Source organism: Mus musculus, chromosome 9 (assembly GCF_000001635.26).
Source record: "Mus musculus strain C57BL/6J chromosome 9, GRCm38.p6 C57BL/6J".
Lineage (NCBI taxonomy): Eukaryota > Metazoa > Chordata > Mammalia > Rodentia > Muridae > Mus > Mus musculus.
The window spans coordinates 60,475,920-60,496,622 of record NC_000075.6 but is presented as its reverse complement, the minus strand read 5'-3'; the positions used below and the strand labels follow the sequence as shown (position 1 = coordinate 60,496,622).

Below are 20,703 nucleotides of genomic sequence, written 5' to 3'. Positions count from 1 at the left end.
AGATGGAGAGCTGGGTAAGTACTGCATTTTCACTTTGTACTTGAGAGAATCAGCTCTCAGAGATAATAAACTATGGACATGGTCTTGCAGTCTCCGTGGACTCGGAAAAGGGCTCCAGCCATTGGAAACGCAATGCATGTCATTTTCATACTTAAGATAAGAAGATGGTAGGGAACTGGGGCTGTAGGTTACCTGCTCAGTTGGTTGTGCTGGACTCTCAGCATCGAATTATCTGGGCTGTATTGTATATGGTGATAATCCCAGCACACAAGAAACAGTGGCATGAGAGTCAGAAACTGACTGTATGACTAATTCAGAGCCAGCCTGGTCTAGTCAACTAATGGTATTTTTAAAATTATTTAATCAGGGTCAGTGAGATGGCTCAGTAGGTAAAAGCATTTGCCTTGTAAACCTGATGTAAGATTGGTCAGAGAACTGACACCTGAAAGTTGTGCTCCGAACTTTACATCACACACACACCACCCCCACACAAATAATAATTTAAAATTTATTTCATCAAAATCCTAGTGAGATCTCAATATATAAAATAGACAACAGGATTTTATTGATAAAAATGAACTCTCTAGGAACAGATTTGTAACATTTACACATTGTCAGATCGATGAATCTGTTGTTTAAAATACCAACGTTTGAAGTCAGGATTTCTAAATGATTCTCACACATCTTCCTCACACTGAATTTATTCAATGTTTGTTTTAGCTGCATTGCTTTTTGAGCATCCTGAACATCTCAAGTAAGGTCTCGCAGTTGATAGTTCTGTGACAAGGTCACTCTGAGGTCTTGGGATGCTCTTTACATTTAATTGATTGCCAATATGTATAGAGGGGAGGAAGGAAAACTGTGCTGTCTGAAGAGCCACACCCTCAGGGTGTCTTAGCCTTGCTTCCTCTCTAACCATGCATTAGCTTCAGATTCCGGTGACTCGTGCTGCACATGCAAGCGGTCTGTAATGTGTTATGATGTCAGCACATGCAATTGCCCAGTGAGGCTGCAGCATTTTCCAGGCAGATGCTTCAGAGCCCATACCCAGTATATAATGGAGTGCAGTGTATATGTGTGCTTTACTATGTTGTTGCTTGTAAAATTTTACACAAGCAAGTCATGTGTGGGCTAGAATTCCAAAATCCCACAGGAAGGAACTACAAAACTTATCATTGATGACAGGGTCATAGGTATGTCACATGCCAGCAAGAGAGGGCCTGGAAGTTTCATTCTCAACCTACGGAATATCCAGATATCAACAGAGCAGCCTAAATTAACACTTAAAGCTTACCACTTAAACATGAAATTTGTCTTGAAACAGGATCTTGTATATCCTAGGTTGGCCTTAAACTCTTTGTGAAACCAAGGATGGCCTTTAAACTCCTGGTTTTCCTAACTCCACCACCCCCCCAAGAGCTGGAATTGTATGTGTGTACCACCATGAAGGTTGGGTACTGGGGGTTGGACCCATGACTTGATGTGTACTAGACAAACATTCTATCAGCTGAGCTGTCACCCCCAAATCATACACTATCTCTGAACATACAGTATGTGCCAGACTACTAGGAGGTCCCAAAGTGCTGCTGCAGAACTGCACATAAGTGAGAACTGAAGGCAAGTTAGTGGGGTCATGAGGCATCAGAAGTTACGTCCAGACCTTGAAAGGATGGAGAAAGCCAGTGGAGGATTAGAGGGGGCGTCCCTACACAGCTAATAGCTGTAAGTGTACTGTCATCAAAAAGGCTCCCCCAAGCACATGACCACCCAGGCCACACAGGCAGAGCATTTCAAGGGAAAAGTCCCGTTTGCTATGTTTTCCTTTATGTCCTGGAATCTGAATGGATGTCCCTTCTGTATTGATGGGCTAGGGTGGTAGTTGGCCCCATGTGAGGGAGGCCTCACAGCAGGCTTGCCTCTTACCTCTGCACTGGGCATGGATTCTAAGAAATTGCCTACACCTCTAAACTTAGCCTGGTGGAGCAACTGGAAACTGCATGTGGCCTTGCTACGTGGCTGGTGGGGCTGTGGAATCTTGGCAGGCCCTGTGTTGGGTCCTGTGGCAAAGATTGCCTTGACAGGTCTTCTTGGTAGGCACTCTATCAAGGGTTCTGCTGCCAGGATGGCAGAAAGAAAATGTCAGTTATGTGGGTGGGCAGGCAATTCTGCAGGAGTTTAAAACTGGAGATTTCCATTAAACCCCTGTATCATAAGTCAGACATGAACTACCCGCTGAATATCTTTAAAAGTGTGTGTGTGTGTGTGAGAGAGAGAGTGAGACAGAGACAGAGACAGAGAGAGACAGAGAGACAGAGGAGAGAGGGAGGGAGATGTGGAGGTCAGAGGATAACGTCTGAGCATCAGCTCTCTGCTTCCACTGTGTGACCTTGGATGCCACCCTGCTGGGCATTACACATCTACCCACCAAGCCATCTCACTGGCCCGACCATTGTGCGCACGCTTTTCTCCAGGACCATGTAAATGCATTTTTTAATTTTACAGATGAAGCAAATAACACCAGTGCTACCATGCTTTTTGTTGCAATGCTCTTCCAAATGTTGGGGTTGGGTTCCGATGAAGAGTGAGGTGCCTCTGACAGAGCTGGTAGGAGAGGAGCAGGCACGTTTCCATATTTATCAAAGCGACCCAATGCGTGAAGATGGCTGGGAAGAGTCGGAGGATTTTTCTACCTAGAGAGAAAGCAGGTTGCCGTTAACACGTGCTGCACAGAATCCGAGAGGGGAGAAAAAATTCAGGGGGATTCACAATTCTCACAGGCAGAGATTTAGTTTAAAAATCCTCCCCAGTCTTTGCCAAGCCACAGAACAACAGAAAGTCAACTTCATCCACATTGAAAGAGACAGTGAAGCCCCGGAGTTAACATAGACCCCTGCTCTGCTCAGAGCCTATAGTGATGCAGAGAACCCTAGGCAAAGCCAGCTCTGGGAGATATGTGAAGATTTTAACTCTGGATGAGCTGGTTGGCGGGTCAGATGCACATGGAAGTTTCAGGATGAGTAAAATTCCTCAGATCAAAGGACTGGAGGAAACCAGCTTAAGTGAAATTTGTCTACATCCATTTCAAGACAGAAAGTGTGCTATATGACATAGAAGTGTCTGCATTTCTTAAGACTTCAAGTTACACGCCCTGTGTGTATATATGCATTTGCGTGTGCTGTGTGGTATATGTGGGCATGCTTGTATGCACCTATGCATTCAAGTGTGCATGCATGTGTGGTGAATGCATGCAAGAACCAGAGGTTCAAGCCAGGCCTCTTCTAGTCTCCCGGTCCTCCATGTGAGACACAGTAACTCTCTGAACCCGGACCAATTCCCTAGACTGACTGACTAGGCAAGCCTGAGAGATCCTCCCATCCCCACCTCCCCAGTCCTAGGATTACAGATGTCAGCCGCCATGCCCCCAACCCTCAGGATCTGAACTCAGGTCCTCGTGTTTGCTTAGCAAGTGCTTTACCCACCGAGCCATCTTGCTAGCCCTACCTTTCTTGTAGGCACCGCCATACCGGAGCGGCAGGTGCTCTTCGTCCACTTCTCAGAGTGCCTTAGCAGAGCTGACAAACTTCATATTTCCAATAAAAACAAAGGAGGAAACAGAAGTACAGAATGCCAAGGAGGTGGTTACGTTGGCAGGAAATAGAACTGATTTGGCCGTTTTTATTTTGAACGGTAGTTTTTGAAGAAATGCAGATGTAATTAGGGCCATTACGGCTAGATGGTGGATTTTATAGGTCTTACGGAGGAGAGGTCTGGATCATTTTAAGGATTTTACAGTCCATGGCCTTAGGTCAAGTGTCTGGTTTTAGTCTTTGAAAACATTAGTTTCTCTTTTCCTTGATATACACTCCAGTAAAGTATTATTACTTTAATGCCTGTCAGCCATTCCACTTAGAAATACGACCGAACGGGATTGAGGAAACGAGAGCGGGAAGGGTGGTTGCTCTCAGGACTGTAGGAAAGGACCCCGGGGACGAATGTGAGGGGAGGTGGGCTCAGAGAACTGTTTGCCTGTGTGTGAGAGTGTCCAAGATAGGGCTGGCGATCTGGGGTGCAGTCAGTCAGTGGATGCTGCGGTCTCCCCCAGGGTGAAGACCTACGTGGCAATTGGAAAGGGCAGAGGTGAATCAGCGTTCCTTTTGCTATAGATGAGGAAGTGAGAAAGAAGAGGAGGGAATGTAGAACGAAGGAGAAAGAGGAAGTGGAGGAAAAGGAAGAGGAGGCACTGAGTCAAGTATTTAAACTTCCTAGTGTTCCTAAGGCAGGCCAGACAGGCATGGAAGCCCCTGCCTATGGTTCTAGCCCTTGGAGGCTGAACAGTTGGAGGAGGGTGGACAGTTGAAGCTATGTAATGAGACCGTGTCTTAAGACAACCTCAAACAAGCAAGACAAACCACGAGTCAGACCAGGATTTGCATTAGCTGCCCCCCATACCACTACTCAGGGGACAGTACATACATTGGCTGGCCCGCAGTTCGAAGGATAACCCACTGCAAGTGACCTGTCGAGCTCGGGAAGTACTGATTACCTTTTATATGAAAGAAATTAGGCCAGAGTTTTATATTCCTGACCAGGACAATCAGTGACTTAATTAGGTTACAGCAGGGAAACCGTAGGAACGAGCACACCTTCAACAGTTTACTTTAAACTTAAAACACATGCTCATCCGAGCACAGCGCACAGACCGTTTTGATGTGGGGCCAAGAGCATTTCTTTGCGCATGAGGCCCTGATCGTCTTTCTTGCACAAACCACACCCGTAAGCATCAAATGAGGTTCCCACTTTAAAGTGGTGTGCGAGTTTAAAGACATTGCAAAGCGCTCTGAGGACAGAGCTAGTCTAGGTTTTACAGGTTTTCTTTTCTGCCCCTAGTCATCCACAGTTGTCCCATCCACACCTAATTTGCCAGCCGCTCCCTCCCCCTTGGCTGCTTGCCTTTAGCGAGTCTTTCCACAGCATTGAGCTCACTCTTGTAGAGACAACCATCAAATACTCCTGCTGCCGCTCTGATTCATGGCTCTGCAAGCCGCTTGGGTATTCTGTGCATTCGCTGAGCTGTGCTACCCATGTAAACAGGGTTGGGAACACAGGGCATGTGAGTGTTCCTACCCTGATAGGGAGAGTGTGGAGGTCTGTCCAGGAAGAACCTACTGGAATCTCATCTGTGGGTTTCTGGTGGGAGCCATCTGAACAGCAGACATCGAGGCCAGAGGAAATAAAATGAATTTCTGGAGGAGAGCCCTGGCAAGGCCTACCTATAAAATGACGGCAAGCGTCCAGACAGGGTTGCTTTTGCCTTATGCCTGGCACAGCCCCGTACCTGGACCCCGTCCTCATCACTCAGTGCTTGATTGTAGGATTTGCTAGAACATTCTGTACTGAGATGGAGTTGAATCGTGTCAAGGTGCGTTTGCTGGGCTGCCAGCTAGCCTTTCCTTGCCTCCCCAGGTAAAGGCTTGGCCTCCCTCCTCAAGACTTCGAGCCAGTTGCCCTAATTTGTAGGGCCCTTCTTTTCCCTTGCCTTCCTTTTACCAGCTTTGCTGTCTCTCCCACAGCGAATCCTGGGATGCCTTAAAAAAAAGCTGATGAGGAGTGTTGCATCTCACAGCCTCACTTTGATTTGTTGCTTCTTCTCCTTTCTTTCCTCCTCCTCTTCCTCTTCTTCCTCTTCCCCCCTTTCCTCTTCCTTCTGTTCCTCTCCTCCACCTCCCTGCTCTTCCTCCTCTTGATTTCTTCTTTGAACACAGGTGTCACGTCATGTTGCGCAGGCTGACCTCACATGTACTGTGCAGCGGTGGAGGACCCTGTGCTTTTGATCCTCCTGCCTACACCATCTGTGTGCAGGTACTACAGAACCAGACCACTGGGCTGTACCTGTGGTGCTGGGGATGGACCCGGGGCTTCAAGCATGATGGTCCATATGCTACCACTGAGCCACACCCCAGCCCCTCGTTTAGCATTTCATTATTATTTCCTCCCTGTTTTTTTTTTCCCCTCCACCTCTTCATTCTGCCCCCTGTTTTTGCCTTCCCTCAATTGCCTTGAACTGATCTTTCTGCTGGCTTCAGGGAGACACCATAAGTTGGAGAGACAGAGAGGAGCTCACCCAAGGGTTCTGCGTCTCCAAAAGCTGTGGTGTGATAGAGCACCTTGCATTCCCAGCGAACGCGAATGGCTGCAAGCCCTGGAAACCTGTAAATACTCAATAAAACCCACATGCAGTTAGAGAGGTGTCTAAGTCCATGCCATAAAATGTGCTTCTCACAGACCACGCTGGCCTTTCCCCACAGTCTGTTGGATTTGGTCTGGCTGCAGCTTGATTGCATTTCCCTGTTCTTCTTTCCCCTCAATTGTTTGAAACTGAGTTTCCCAGTTTGCCCTGCACTCAGATGGTGGAGGCAGAAGAATCGTAAATACAGGGTCATCCTCAGATTTCTCAGGCAGGGGCACCTGATGGGAGACAAATTAAGAGGACACAATTGTATAGTGAATGTCTCAACTGAGAGAAGGAAGGAGGCAGTGACAAGTCTGAGCCTCTGTCTCTCGCCAGAAGCCTGGAGACTTTGTGTGCGTGAATGACACTCACATGATGATGCTGGATAATGAAGATAAGTCCCTTAAGGGCAGAGCACTCTGCATAAGAGAATAGGGGAAATACATAGATTAGTTTAAAACACTGGAATTCACATGATTGCCTACCACTGCTGCCACCATTTCCTCTTCTTCCTCCTCCTCCTTATCTTCCTCCTCCTCTTCTCCATCTTATTGTCTTCTTCCTGAAAGGGTCTCATGTAGCCCAAGATGGCCTAGAACTTTTTATGTAGGTAAGGATAGCCTTGGCAAGGAAAATGGATATATTAAAATAGCACGTAGTTAGTTTATAGAGATAAAACTGTTGTTCCTAGGCAGATCCAGTGTCTGACAGTGTTGGGGCCAAGGGTGTGGCCACCCTAGGTGGGGATTGCATGTCATTGCTGAGATTTTTGGCACAGGTTGATTCAATTCTAGGTCATTCCCAATGTATCTCTTGGGTCGGATTAACAGAAGGAGAAAAGAAATGAAGGGGTATTTCCCACCTGTTTCCCTGGTTTGGGTATTTGAGATGCTCAAATGGTGTTGAGCCCATTGAGGGGATGCGGCCTAGGCAGTGTGGAGACACAGCCCATGCTGTAGTTGGATGGTTGGGTGTGGGGTGAGGGCATCAGAGTTGGCCAAGGCAAATACAGAAGCCTAGAGCCCTGGTTCCGTGATGTAAATCATGTGCCATTTCACTGAGCATTATTTTTTCATAGAGTGTTTGAAACCTATGCCAGCAGTGGACAAATGGCCTCCCCTCCTTCTCTCTCTCTCTGTCTCTCTCTCTGAAATACTGGTGGTTTTGACTGCAAGGTGGATCAGAAAGTCTTAGGAAGTATGTGGCTCCTCACTTCCATATTGAGGGGAGCTCCTGACTTATTTGCCAAAGGTCCTGGTAGCTTTCAATTTGTCAGAACGTTGCAAGCAGAGAGCCCTTTGCCAAAGCAAACTATCCAAGTGAAATAACCCAGGAGCCTCACGCAGACACATACACGATCCCCCATTCTCCAGCAGTCATCTGGAACAGGGTCAGGAGGAGCAGGGCTTGTGCCGGGTTGTCCTGTGTTTGGAAGAAGTGTGGGCACAGAGACAGACTATCAATTAGTGAGGTATGTGTGAGCAGGGTTGGGTAGCCCAAGACAGCCTCTGCTGAGCAGGGGTGGAAGCCTTCAGCCTTTGGCAGAGCTTCCTCTGGCCCCTGGGGTTATATATTGCTCCGACTGCTGTTATTGCAGCCCAAAGAATAATTTCCCCTCTGGGGGAATTTATTTTATTCCATTCAGAGCAGAGCCCATTTAATAGCTAAGATTTTTATCCCACAATGATTTTGTTGGGGATTCCTATGTGTTTGGGCTTCACCAGGCTCAGCTAGTGAAGGAAAGAGACACTGGAGCATCTAAGTATAGTTCATGTTGTGTCTTTGAAATGTGACACATCAGCAGACATGTCTCTTGGAAATCTGGTGAGAATTTGGGTGGGTTTCATATAGAAAAAAATTTTAAACCCTTCTTTTAAAAAAGGAACTTTTATAAAAGGACATTTAGACATTATTTTGGATATTATAAAAATCTTTTCATTCCCATGAGTTTCATCTGTCTAAAATTTCAGGAGTATTCTGGATGGGAGGCACCGCTCATTAATTCAAGGCACCATTCATTAATTCAGTGCACTATTCATTAATTCAATACATTATTCATTGATTCAATGTATCAAGTACTTTCTGTATCATCACTCTGCTAAGTACTGGGGATAAGACAGAGACAAAAATCAATGTCCCCCTCCAATTTCATGCTACAATCTGCGCATGTGTTTGTGTGTGTTTGTGTGCATGGTGTATGCATGTGTGTAGAGGTATATGCATGTGTGTCAATGTGTATTATGTGTGTGTATGTGAGTGGAGGTGCATGTCTGTGTATGTGGTGTGTGTGTATGTGTGTGTGTGCGTGTTTCTCACTGGCTTGGAGCTCTTCCCCAGCGCTGTGTCATTCCAAGGGAGAGCGAGCTTACCCAGCCAGTTCACTCAGGCTGTAGGGCCTGAACTCAGGTCCTGTGCTTGAGTGATAAGCACTCTGCTCTCCGTGATATTTCCCCAGCCCTGTGAGACTTTCTAATGTGAAGAGAGTGATGGGGAAATGTTAACAAGAGTCATTTAGAGAAAAAGTACTAGTCTTGGCTGGAAGATGAGGTGGTTCTGTGCAGAAACTACAAAGACTCACAGGAGGCGACAAACAAACAAACAAACAACTCTAAGCAGAGCCCCGAGCAGCTGAGAGGGAGAGGTGGAATGGACAGGCAACTTCGAGAAGGTTCTGAGACAGGAAGACACAGACTCTCCCGCTTGTGTTTGTCCCTGAGAATGCTGCAGTGCAGTCTGGAACCAGTGGGTACGTAGAACTGCTCCTGTTGGCACTACACATTTATGGCTACTGTGTGAGGCAAGGGCTCTGGGGACTGAGGTATGGCCACATTTATGGAACTGATGCTGGCTTAGTAATGAAGCCACACCAATCTGGTTTTCTTTGAAAAGAGTAAACAGTGCCCGGCTGGGTTAGAAATTATGCTGATTTGCAGGCACGGGTTCAAAGTGTATGTTCCTAAACATTAGCTCCCTTGAGGTGGCCTGGGCAGGCTTCATGATTCCCATTTTAAAGACTTGGGCAACTGAGGTATGGGAAAGAATGTGTTTAACCAAGGTCATGCAACCTGGGGGCCTATGCTCTCAAGCTGAGATGTGTGTGTGTGTTTAGTTCTTAGATAAACTAAATCTAGTGGGGATACAAGTAGACAGTACCATCTTCTCCCAACTGTCTGGGGAGCCAATCTCCAGATGTTTCTTCTCCCAACTGTCTGGGGAGCCAATTTCCAGATGTCTCTCTGTACACTGGAGCACATGTTGGGTGGCTTTTCTGGTCCATTGCGCGCTCTCTCTCTCTCTGCGTGTGTGTGTGTATATACATATATACATACATACATACATGTATGTATATAAGTGTGTTTATATAAATGTGTGTGCATATAAGGATGCCATTGCTTAGGAACTGTTTGAGACAGGGATTCGCACTGAGCTGAAGATGGACATTTTGGCTAGGTTGGCTGCCTAGAAAGTCCCCAGGCCCTCCCTCCTCTCCCTTCCTAGTGCTGGAATTACAAATCCATGCTATTCAGACTACAGAATGGTCGGTCTCTCTCTCTCTCCCTCCCTCCCTCCCTCCTTCCCTCCCTCCCTTACTTATTTTACCATTTGTACATCCAACAAGGGCTAATATCTAAAAAAATATATAAAGAACTCAAGAAACTAGATATCAAGAAAACAAACAACTAAGGTAAAAATGGGGCATAGATCTAAACAGAGAATTCTCACAAGAAGTAATACAAATGGCTGAGAAACACTTAAAGGCATTTTAGACATCCTTCGCCATCAGGGAAATGCAAATAAAATCTACTTTGAGATTTTATCTTACACCTGTCAGAATGGATAAGTTCAACAACAAAGCAAAACAAAAGAAAACCAAAAACCAAAGAAAACCAAAACCCCTGACAGCTCATACTGGCAAGGATGTGTGCAGTAAGAGGAACACTTAGATATTGCTGGTGGAAGTGTAAACTACTATAGCCACCTTGGAAATAAGTATGGCAGTTCCTTTGGAAGCTGGGAGTCAATCTACTTCAAGTTACAGCTGCATAACTCTTGGGCATATACCCAAAGGACACTTCATCTACCACAGAGACACCTGCTCAACCGTGTCTATTGTTCCTCTATTCATACAAGAAAGAGGAAACTTAGATGGCCCTCAATAGGAGAATGGATAAAGAAAATGTGGTACATTTACACAATGGAGCACTATTCAGCCATTAAAAAAATGACATCATGAAATTTGTAGACAAATGTATAGAACTAGAAAAATGCCACCCTGAGTGAGAGATCCCAGACCAGAAAGACAAATTTCATATGTATTCACTCATTTGTAGAAATTAGCTGTTTAATGATAGCCAAGCTGCAATTCATAGAAGCATAGAGAGTAGGTATAGTGTAAGGGACTAGAGGGAACATGTAGATCTTCTTAGGAAAGAGAAATAGAATAGGTAATTATGGATGGATGGGGAGGCTGGGATGGAAGATTAGGTCCAGCGTGGGAAGAGGGGGTTGAGGGAGAAACAGTTAAAATTAAGGGACATTTGAAAGGTAGCATGGAAACCTAATATAGTAGAAACTTCACACACACACACACACACACACACACACACACACACACACACACATGCATACATATGAGGGTGATCTAAATGAAATCACTGAATAATGGGGACAACTAAGTCCCAACTGGCTATCTTTTCTCACAAATAAAGTTTCCAGTGCTGGAATTGGGTTAAATCTAATTGAACTATTAGTGAAAAGGGATTGTCTCTTGAGAACCCCCAAACAACCCAGGCTGTGGCCAAGACTACAGGCTGCTCTCTACAAACTGACAGCAGGGCCCCATTGCTGTAGACAGCGCCTAACAACTCACTGGACTGGAGAAGTCAAGCCGGTCCCTACACAGAGCCTTCGTCCCTACATTCTAGCATCTTTGCTACAGGAAGGTACTCGTCATGCTTTGGCACATGAGAGTATAAGGGAAATGTAAACACCAATCCACCCACAAACCCTCTGATCTACAACAGTGTCATGCCAGCCAAGTATGCTAGGGCAATGGTGGTTCAAAGCTTATGAGAGTAGCCAACCAATATCTGATTTAACCAAAGGCCCATCTCACAAGATGGAACCCATACCTGGCACTGCTTGGGTGACCAAGAACCTAAGACTAGGTAGCTCAAGGACCAAATGCTACTAGTTTAAAAAAGAAAAAAAAAAGACCCCATAGTAACAAAATGATCCCCAGTGACATCTGCTATAGTCACAAATCAGTGCCTTGTTCAGCATCATCAGAGAGGCTTCCTCCTGATGCAGAGGGGGAGCAAATCTAGATATAGATACCCTCAGCTAGACATTATGCAGAGAAACACACAGAGACACATGGGAGGGGAGGTGGGGAGGACCTGGGAAGAGTAGAGGGAGGGGAAGCTGCAATCAGGTGATCAGGATATATTCTGTGAGAAAGGATATTTTAAACACAAGGAAAAAAACAGAAGACAAACCCAAGCCTGTGCCACCATGCCTCTTTTTCACCGAGGTTTTGGAGACCCAAGTGCTGTCTCCCCACTTATACCTCAAGTGCTTTCCCAGCCGAGCTGTCTCCCAACACCAGGTGCTGAAATCATCTCTTCTCTGACTTTACTGCCTGTATTGGATGTTTTTGCATCTGCTTCATGCTTTACGTTCCTCACAGAAGATGAGAATATTTGTGGCTTAGAGATCTGAGCATGCCCAGTATCACCCAGATGGGACTAAGCTAAGGTAGAAGGATTTCTGAGAGTTCAAAGCTAACCTGGACTACACAGCGAGTGCCCGCCCAGCCTGGGGTATCTAGAATAAGGCACTGCCCTAACAGACATTTCTTAAAAACTGAAACAAATGAAACCAAATGTTGCAATGAAGATGTGTTTGGGGTGTTTTCGATAGATGAATTTTTTTGTTTGTTTTAGTAAATAATTCTTAGAGTTAATTGAAGACTCTGTGACATTACCATCTAGATCTATTATTTAATCTAAGCCATGTGGCTACCAAACAATGTAGATCATTGGCTCTCAACCTTCCTAATGCTGTGAGCTTTTAGTACAGTTCCTCGTGCTGTGCTGACCCCCAACCAAAAAAATTATTATTGTTGCTACTTCATAACTGTAATTTTGCTACAGTTATGAATTGTAATGTAAATACCTGGGTTTTCTGATCATCTTAGTTGAGCTCTGAGTCAAAGGTTGCGGCCCACAGGTTGAGAACCACTGATGTAACTGTTCATCGGAGAGTGCAAATAGAGCATGTGGTCACAAGAGGGAATCCTACTGGGTTGCAGTGGTCTAGCTAGAGGCTCAGCTCTTTCATACTTGTGTCCTGAACTTAATATTACACGCTCATATAATACAGTTGGCCTGGTGGCACACCTGCTGCTTGAAGGAGGAGTGGAACCTGCCTCTAACTCGGTAGCCTTGGCTGCCACTCTCTGTTCTCCTCATTCCTAGTCCCACACAGTGGCTTTTTTGGATGGGGCAATGTTTTGTACTCCTCAGTGGTAGAGGGCTCAAAAAGGTTGGGAATTGCTGTACAACTTAGTTTAAATGCCTTTAGGGTTAAGCACTAAAAATATTCAAAAGATGCAGTGATCCAAGATTGCTTAAAATAATGGCATTGTTGATTAGAAGCCCAGACTCTGTGTGTTTGTGTGTGTATGTGTGTGTGTGTGTGTGCATGTGTTTGTGTGTGTGTATGTGTTTGTATATGTATATGTGTGTGTATGTGTGTGTATGTGTGTATATGTGTGTGTGTTTGTGTATGTGTGTGTGTTTGTGGCTGGTGTGTGTGTGTGTGTGTGTGTGTGTGTGTGTGTGTGTGTGTACATTTATGGACAGGTGAAGGCCAGGGTACAATTTTAAATGCTATTTCTCAGGCACTGTACCCCCTGTGTTTCAGACTAGGTTGCTTACTGGCTGTGAGACTCACTGAGTAGCCACATTAGGTTGGCTGGCCAGAGAGCCCGAGGATGACTCCTGTGTCTGCCTCTCCAACATTGGGATTACAAATTCTCACCACCACACCTGACTTTTGATATGTGGGTTCTGGGGTGATTATCTTTAGCTCCTTGTGCTTGGTGCTAAGCACTATAAAGCCATCTGACTGAGCCATCTCTCCAGCCCTGGCCCCACCCCACCCATATCTCCTCTAGCTTCCTCCCTGTGCATTCCCACTTCCCAGGATCTTCCCAGAAGATGAGAAGATTTCATGTTTAGAGATGCTAGCTTGCCCAGGATCACCCAGGTGGGAGGGGCTGGCAGCATCAGGATCCATGCCTAGATATATCATACTGTTTTTTATTATCTCTGGGCCAGACTCTTTTTTAAAAGGGGTATTTTTCCTTTGCTTGATGACAAGTTCTAATCAGGGGCAGTGACAGTAATCCCACTTAAGGTTGTCAATCCCACCACGAAGAGCATGTTGAGATATCAAAGGGCTACAGATGCTGGAGCAGGCCTGGGCCAGCACTAGAGACCCTTTCTTCATGCTGACCTCATTACCCTGCTAACCTACACACACTGGCTTGCGCTATGGTCTGTGCGAGGGACGGTGACCATCTTTTTCAGCCCTCTCCATACCCCTGAGCCAACTGCTAATCCCATCTCTCAAAGCGGGGTGACCGAGGCTGCTAGAAGTTATCTCAGACCTACAGCACTGTTGGGAGGTATAGGTCAGGGATTTGACCCCCACACCTGCACCCATGCCATGGCCGTCCTTGGGGTGGGGCTCTTTCCTTTTCTCCGAGTTTATCTCAGGACTCAGGGTGGACTGACCTTTCCCTTCCAGCAATGAGCTGGTGATGCCAGCTTCCTCCAGGTACTGCCAGGATCATGCTCACCTCTCTGTCTGTTGCTCTTTTTCTTCCCTAGTGCCCTGAGCACCCTCCTGCTGCTGCTTGGTTCTCAGCTTGTCTGCCCGCAGCCTTCCACTGAACACAGAAAGGTAAGTAAGTCCCGGCCACTCAGAGCCATTGTGCTTCTCTGCCGGAGGGGGCAGGGCCACTGTGGCTACTTCCCTTATCTTCCTTCTGCCTGGAGGTGAGGCCCAGCTGATTCTGAGTAGAAGCACTGTTTCTAGAATGTTCTGCCGTCTTTGCATCTTTTCCAGGTTTCTAGATAAGAAGCCAGTGCTGTGATCTGAGAGCAGAGCTGACTTTACAGTCTGTGTCCCTAGAGTTGAGTGGGAAGGCATTGCAAAAGCTTGCAAGCTGGGGCCCCGCTCAGGAGTGGAGAACGCTTGCCAGAGTTGGTGCCTGTGCGAGCACACCTTCAAGGTCACAGGCAGGGGACGATTGGAGAAGCTGAAGTGGCTTGAGAGAAACCTCCCTTTCCATATGGAGCTGTGATCTCTGATGGGAGTCTCTACTGCCAGGAGGATTCTGGGAAGGAAGGAGGGAAGGAAGGACCTGGCCTTTTGTTATCCCACCCCATCTTCTGTGGATGCTTCCCCATGGATTAGTCTAGACCAGTGGTTCTCAACCCATGGGTTCACAAAGCAGATATCTTACATATACGATACCTTACATATCAGATATTTACAATTCATAAAAGTAGCAAAATTACAATCATGAAGTAGCGATGAGAATAATTTTATGTTTGGAGCGTGCCACACATTAGCTGTATGAAAGGGTCACAGCGTTAGGAAGCTTTCGAACCACTGCGGTAGGCAGTTGACCACAGTCCTTGAATCTAGTCCCCAGAGACCGGCTTTCTGGGCCCATGGGACATGAGGAACTCACTTCTCGTCAAGCTGCCTGCCTCATGCCTGCCTCATGTCCATGTTCCAGCTGGGTGCTGCCTGGCCATGGAGCTCTGTCAGTGCTTCTGAGAAGCAGGACACCTGACACGCGAACAAAGTACCTCAGGCCTCCGTCAGCTCCCTGGGTCCTGGGAGGAGAATTCATGTTGAAGTGGCTTTGAGCTGACAGGACCCTTTCCTAGGATAGGGCTTTCCCAGGGGAAGTTCAGAATCAAAAAGGAACTGAGAAAGGAAGGCGTGCTGAGGCTCGAACCTCGTCTCAGCAGCTGGTGGCGATCTCCTCTGATTTATCTAATTTCTTTTAGATCTGGGAGCTTGCGTTCTGCTTTTCTGGACCAGGTAGAAGCCTCTGTGGTACCTTGTTCCCCACTGGCAAGTCAGAGCCATGCAAGTGCTTCTCACACACTACTTTGACTCTAGAGTAATGCCTGGCACAGCTAGGTGCTCAACCCAGTACTTGTTGAATGACTGACTAATGGAGCGATTAGGACCTGGCTAAGGTCCAAACAGCATTTTGCGAGATTGATTTGGGAATTTGCAGCCTTTTATTATCATCTCACCCCCAGCCATAGTTTCAATAGGTAGAAGGTTTTAAAAAGTTATTATTGTGTTTTCAATCATTAATGCTTAGTATTAATAACTGACTTGCCCTAACAGCGTTCTTTTTTGTTATTCTCAATACTCAGATATGTAATCATAGCTACAAATAGTTTATAAATAATTCAATTATTTTGTCATCTCTTTTTGTTTATTTAAGATACCTAAATGATAGATATATCAAATCTCTGGGTTCCCAAATAAGTGTTACTGTGTGTGTGTGTGTGTGTGTGCATATGTGTATGTATGTGTCATACATGCCAAGGCACACTATGGAGATCAGAGGACAACATAAGTCCGTTCATGCACTGTGCTGGCCCTGGAGACTGAACTGAGATCATCAGCCTTGGTAGAAAGCGTCATGATCCGATGAGCCATCTTGCCCACCCCCTCGTCTTCCTCCTGCCTTGTCTTCTTCGTGATAACGGAAAAAGAAAGGTTTATTAGTTGCTTTAGAACATTGGGTTTAAAACACTAAGCAAAACCGTATCGTAACCTGGTATGTAGTACCTCCTCGTCAAAGTATTATTAAGAACTTTGCAATTGAAGGCTAGTTCCCTCCACCCCTTGACATTTATAGATTTCTTCACTCAGGGGAAAGACATTTCAGAGCAGTCGCTGCACATAATAAACACATGTGTCTTGGCTGCCAGGGTTCTTGCCATTCGTCCAAGAAAAGAAGGCCACGTGGGTTTCCTTGGGTGCTAGGTTGCTTTTCAGTGTTTTCTTAGAGCTTTTTGTGACTGTGCCTGTCATCCTGGGGATCCCCCAAAACCTGGCAGTGAAAGCAGGGCTGGCAGTAGCAGCATCCACTTAGGCAGGCAAGGAGATGACTAAGGAAATGCTCATTAACTGGCCTTGCAACAGTGTGTCCATGAAGAGACCAGACTGAGGAAATGCTTATTAATCAGGCTGCAACACTGTTATAAAGAGCTGCCCAGAATTCTGTAAGTCTTTCTGGGCCATACTTTCTGTCACATTCATTTAACTCTGCCTGGCGAGGGGGAGGCAGCCAGAGGTACCCTGTAAATGAATAGTCGTGGCTGCGGTCCAGTAAAGTTTTGTTTACAAAAATAGGTGGTGAGCTGGATTTGGCTGGTGGGCCCACGTTTGCTAACCTCTGCTCTAAAGTCAGGATGGAAAGGAATTAACTGTGGGCTCAGGGTATGGTTTATTCAGTGGGGTGCCTGAGTTGGATCCCAATACTTAAAACTTTGAACCCATACTTAAAAATCCAGGAATGAAGGCATGCCCTTGTAATCCCACCATGGGCAGACAAGGATGGGAGGGTGGCTGGGGTTCCCGACCAGCCATCATAGCCCACTTGGTGAACTTCAGATTAGTGAGAGACTGTGTCTCAAAAAAATGGTGGATGGCGACTGAGGGTTTTCCCTTACCTGCACATACCACACACAGGGCACCCATGTGTACACAGGAACACATACACACATGCATGTGCATATATCTCTGTGTGTATACATGTATATATATACACACACACACACATGTATTTTGGAATTTGAAGGTAGATCCCCTTTTGAGACGTGAAGAACACCAGGGAATTGGAAGAAAAAATCATAGAGTTTCACATTAAAATGAAATTTACAATTGCTATTTTGTTGTTTTCATTACATAGATACATTCATAATTCTCACTGACCTATTATGTGGGGTAAAATTTGCTACTCTTGATTGTTAGCAGAGAAGAGCAGAAAGAATTATAAGCCCATCAAAGGTTAATTCTTTAGGGACAGAGTTATTAATTTGCACATATTATAGTCAATTGTATATATAAAAGCCAGCTACTCAAAGGCTCTCCTTTCTTCCTTGTTACTGTGGTGTGTCCAACTTTAGCATATGGAAGCATTTCCACAGCGTAAGTTATTCCGACCAAGAGACATAATTTGTAAATGCTGTCAAGTAAACTATGCACGTCTCAGTGCTGTTCGGGTGACTGGCTACATCTCCTTAGGAACTGTCCTATGTAATAATGCAGGCGGAGGGGACCTGGTGCCGAGTGTAAGTAGCTCTTTCCAGATGTTTCTATGCAGAAGGCCTCCTCTTCTGGCAGAATTAACAACCCCACAAAAGACTGCTCACCCATTAATTGCTAATACTTGGCAGATGACTGTAGTTTTAGAGGGTGTGTGTGTGTGTGTGTGTGTGTGTGTGTGTGTGTGTTTTTATTTGTGAAAAAGAGGAAACCAGGAACAGGAGAAAAAAAAGGAAGTATGGCCAAGACAAACTCTATACAGAAAAAAATTATGGAATAGTGCCATTTTACATTAAATTTATGTATTTTGTGTATGTATGGAGGACAAGTGTATGTCTGTATGAATTGTGTTTGGAGGGCAGAAGTTAATCTTGTATGTTATTCTTTACTTTTTTTTTTTTTTTGAGATAGAGGCTCTCACTGTCTGTTGTTGATTGGGCTAAGCTGTCTAGCCAATGAGGCTCCAGGATCCTCCTGTCTCTAACTCCCCCGAAGCAGGTTTACAGACATGTGCCACCGTGTCCAGCTTTACTCGGGTGCTGGCTGCATCCTCACACAGTGCACTTCGTCAGCTGAGCCCAGTACAGTGTCTTTCAGCTTCTAGATGTGGAAAAGTAATTCATTTTAATTGCTCAGTGATTAAGTTCACGTTTTAATTTAAATCTCTCAGTTACTGTAGAACATGTAGAAAGTGAAGAAAGCTAGAGGAAGGAAATACAAACTCCTCGCCGGGGCTGCTGGCCAAAGGGAGCTGCTCTGCAGCCCGGTGTTTATAGAAACTTTCAAACAAACAGAGCAGGGACACTACAGAGCAGAGTGAGGGAAGTAAAATATTTGCTTTGCTAACTGATAAGCAGGTCATGATGCAAGTAGGGGACCTCAGGATAGGTCATAGGCAGCGCGGAATCCAGGGGAAGTGCAGCCAAGATCTCTGATTACCCTCTCAACCCTGTCCCCGGGTTGGATGCTGAGCGGAAAGCTTATGGAAGAACAGAAAGCTTTCCGTTACAGAAGCCTTCTCGTATTGTTGGTGCTTTAGAAAACGGGCATTTCATGTGAGTTCTTTTGTGATTGGGTTACCTCACTCAGGATGATACCCTCCAGGTCCATCCATTTGCCTAGGAATTTCATAAATTTGTTGTTTTTAATAGCTGAGTAGTATTCCATTGTGTAAATGTACCACATTTTCTGTATCCATTCCTCTGTTGAGGGACATCTGGGTTTTTTCCAGCTTCTGGCTATTATAAATAAGGCTTCTATGAACATAGTGGAACATGTGTTCTTATTACCAGTTGGAACATGGTATATGCCCAAGAGAGGTATTGCTGGATCTTCTGGTAGTCCTATGTCCAGTTTTCTGAGGAACCGCCAGACTGATTTCCAGAGTGGTTGTACAAGCTTGCAATCCCACCAGTAATGGAGGAGTGTTCCTCTTTCTCCACATCCTCCTAGCATCTGCTGTCACATGAATTTTTGATCTTAGCCATTTTGACTGGTGTGAGGCAGAATCTCAGGGTTGTTTTGATTTGCATTTCCCTGATGACTAAGGATGTTGAACATTTTTTCAGGTGCTTCTCAGCCATTCGGTATTCCTCAGTTGAGAATTCTTTGTTTAGCCCTGTACCCCATTTTTAATGGGGTTATTTGAATTTCTGGAGTTCAGCTTCTTGAGATCTTTATATATATTGGATATTAGTCCCCTATCTGATTTAGGATTGATAAAGATCCTTTCCCAATCTGTTGGTGGCCTTTTTGTCTTATTGACATTGTCTTTTGCCTTACAGAAGCTTTGCAATTTTATGAGGTCCCATTTGTCAATTTCCAATCTTACAGCACAAGACATTGCTGTTCTATTCAGGAATTTTTCCCCTCACTGATAAGTGGATTTTAGCCCAGAAACTTAGAATACTCAAGTTACAACTTGTAAAACACATGAAACTCAAGAAGAAGGAAGAGCAAAGTGTGGACAATTTGCCTCTTCTTAGAGTTGGGAACAAAACACCCATGGAAGAAGTTCCGGAGACAAAGTTTGGAGCTGAGACGAAAACATGGACTGTCCAGACACTGCCCCACCCGGGGGTCCATCCCATAATCAGCCACCAAATGCAGACACTATTGCATATGCCAGGAGGATTTTGCTGAAGGGACCCTGATATAGCTGTCTCTTGTGAGGCTATGCTAGTGCCTGGCAAACACAGAAGTGGATGCCCACAGTCAGCTATTGGATGAAACACAGGGCCCCCAATGGAGGAGTTAGAGAAAGCACCCAAGGAGCTGAAGGGGTCTGCAACCCTATAGGTGGAACAACAATATGAACTAACCAGTACCCCCAGAGCTCGTGTCTTTAGCTGCATTTTTAGCAGAAGATGGCCTAATTGGCCATCATTGAGAGGCCCCTTGGTCTTGCAAACTTTATATGCCCCAGTACAGGGGAAACATCAGGGCCAAGAAGTAGGAGTGGGTGGGTAGGGGAGCGAGGTGTAGGGGGGTGTATAGGGGACTTTGGGGATAGCATTTGAAATGTAAATGAATTAAATACCTAATAAAAATTTGGAGAAAAAAAAGAAAACGGACATTTCTAGGAGCAAACATAGGAGGATCTCTTTGTGATTTGAGGTAGATGAACAGTTAATAACTAAAGATTGGAGGGAGTAGCTTGGGGCAGAGCGCCTGCACAGATGACAGGAGCTATAGAAAAAAAAACCAAACAGATACATAAAGTAGAAAAGGATTATACTATGTTGGAGTTGAATATTTATGAAAATCAAGACTCCACAAAAGGACAAAGTATAATTTAGATGAAGGTCATAATGGAGTGTTTGACGGAAGATTCGTGTTTGGAATATACAAAGGAGCTCTGTTGATCATTAAGAAGAGTTGAGCAAACCAATTTACAAATGGATAAAACAGAGAGGGTAGATGACTCAGAGGATGAAAGGGTTTACTGGGCAAACCTAGTAATGACCCACGTGATTGTTGGATCTTGCAGTGGGGAGGGGAATAAATGTTTGGATCTTTCAGTTGGGGTGGGGGTGGGGAAGCTCTGACTCCCAAGGGGGTATCCTCTGACCTCCACTTGTATGTTGTTGTTGTTGTGT

At 45.4% G+C, this 20,703-nt stretch overlaps 1 protein-coding gene across 3 annotated transcripts in view; it reads left to right on the top strand.

Moving 5' to 3' along the window:
- Thsd4 (thrombospondin, type I, domain containing 4) overlaps positions 1-20,703 on the top strand; it is a 555,183-nt gene that overhangs the window by 25,491 nt on the left and 508,989 nt on the right. For all 3 annotated transcript variants that reach the window (XM_006510906.4, XM_006510907.3, NM_001040426.3), the window contains exon 3: positions 14,128-14,200. In XM_006510906.4, coding sequence (XP_006510969.1) covers positions 14,128-14,200 — 73 coding nt within the window. The remainder of the gene's footprint in view (positions 1-14,127; positions 14,201-20,703) is intronic.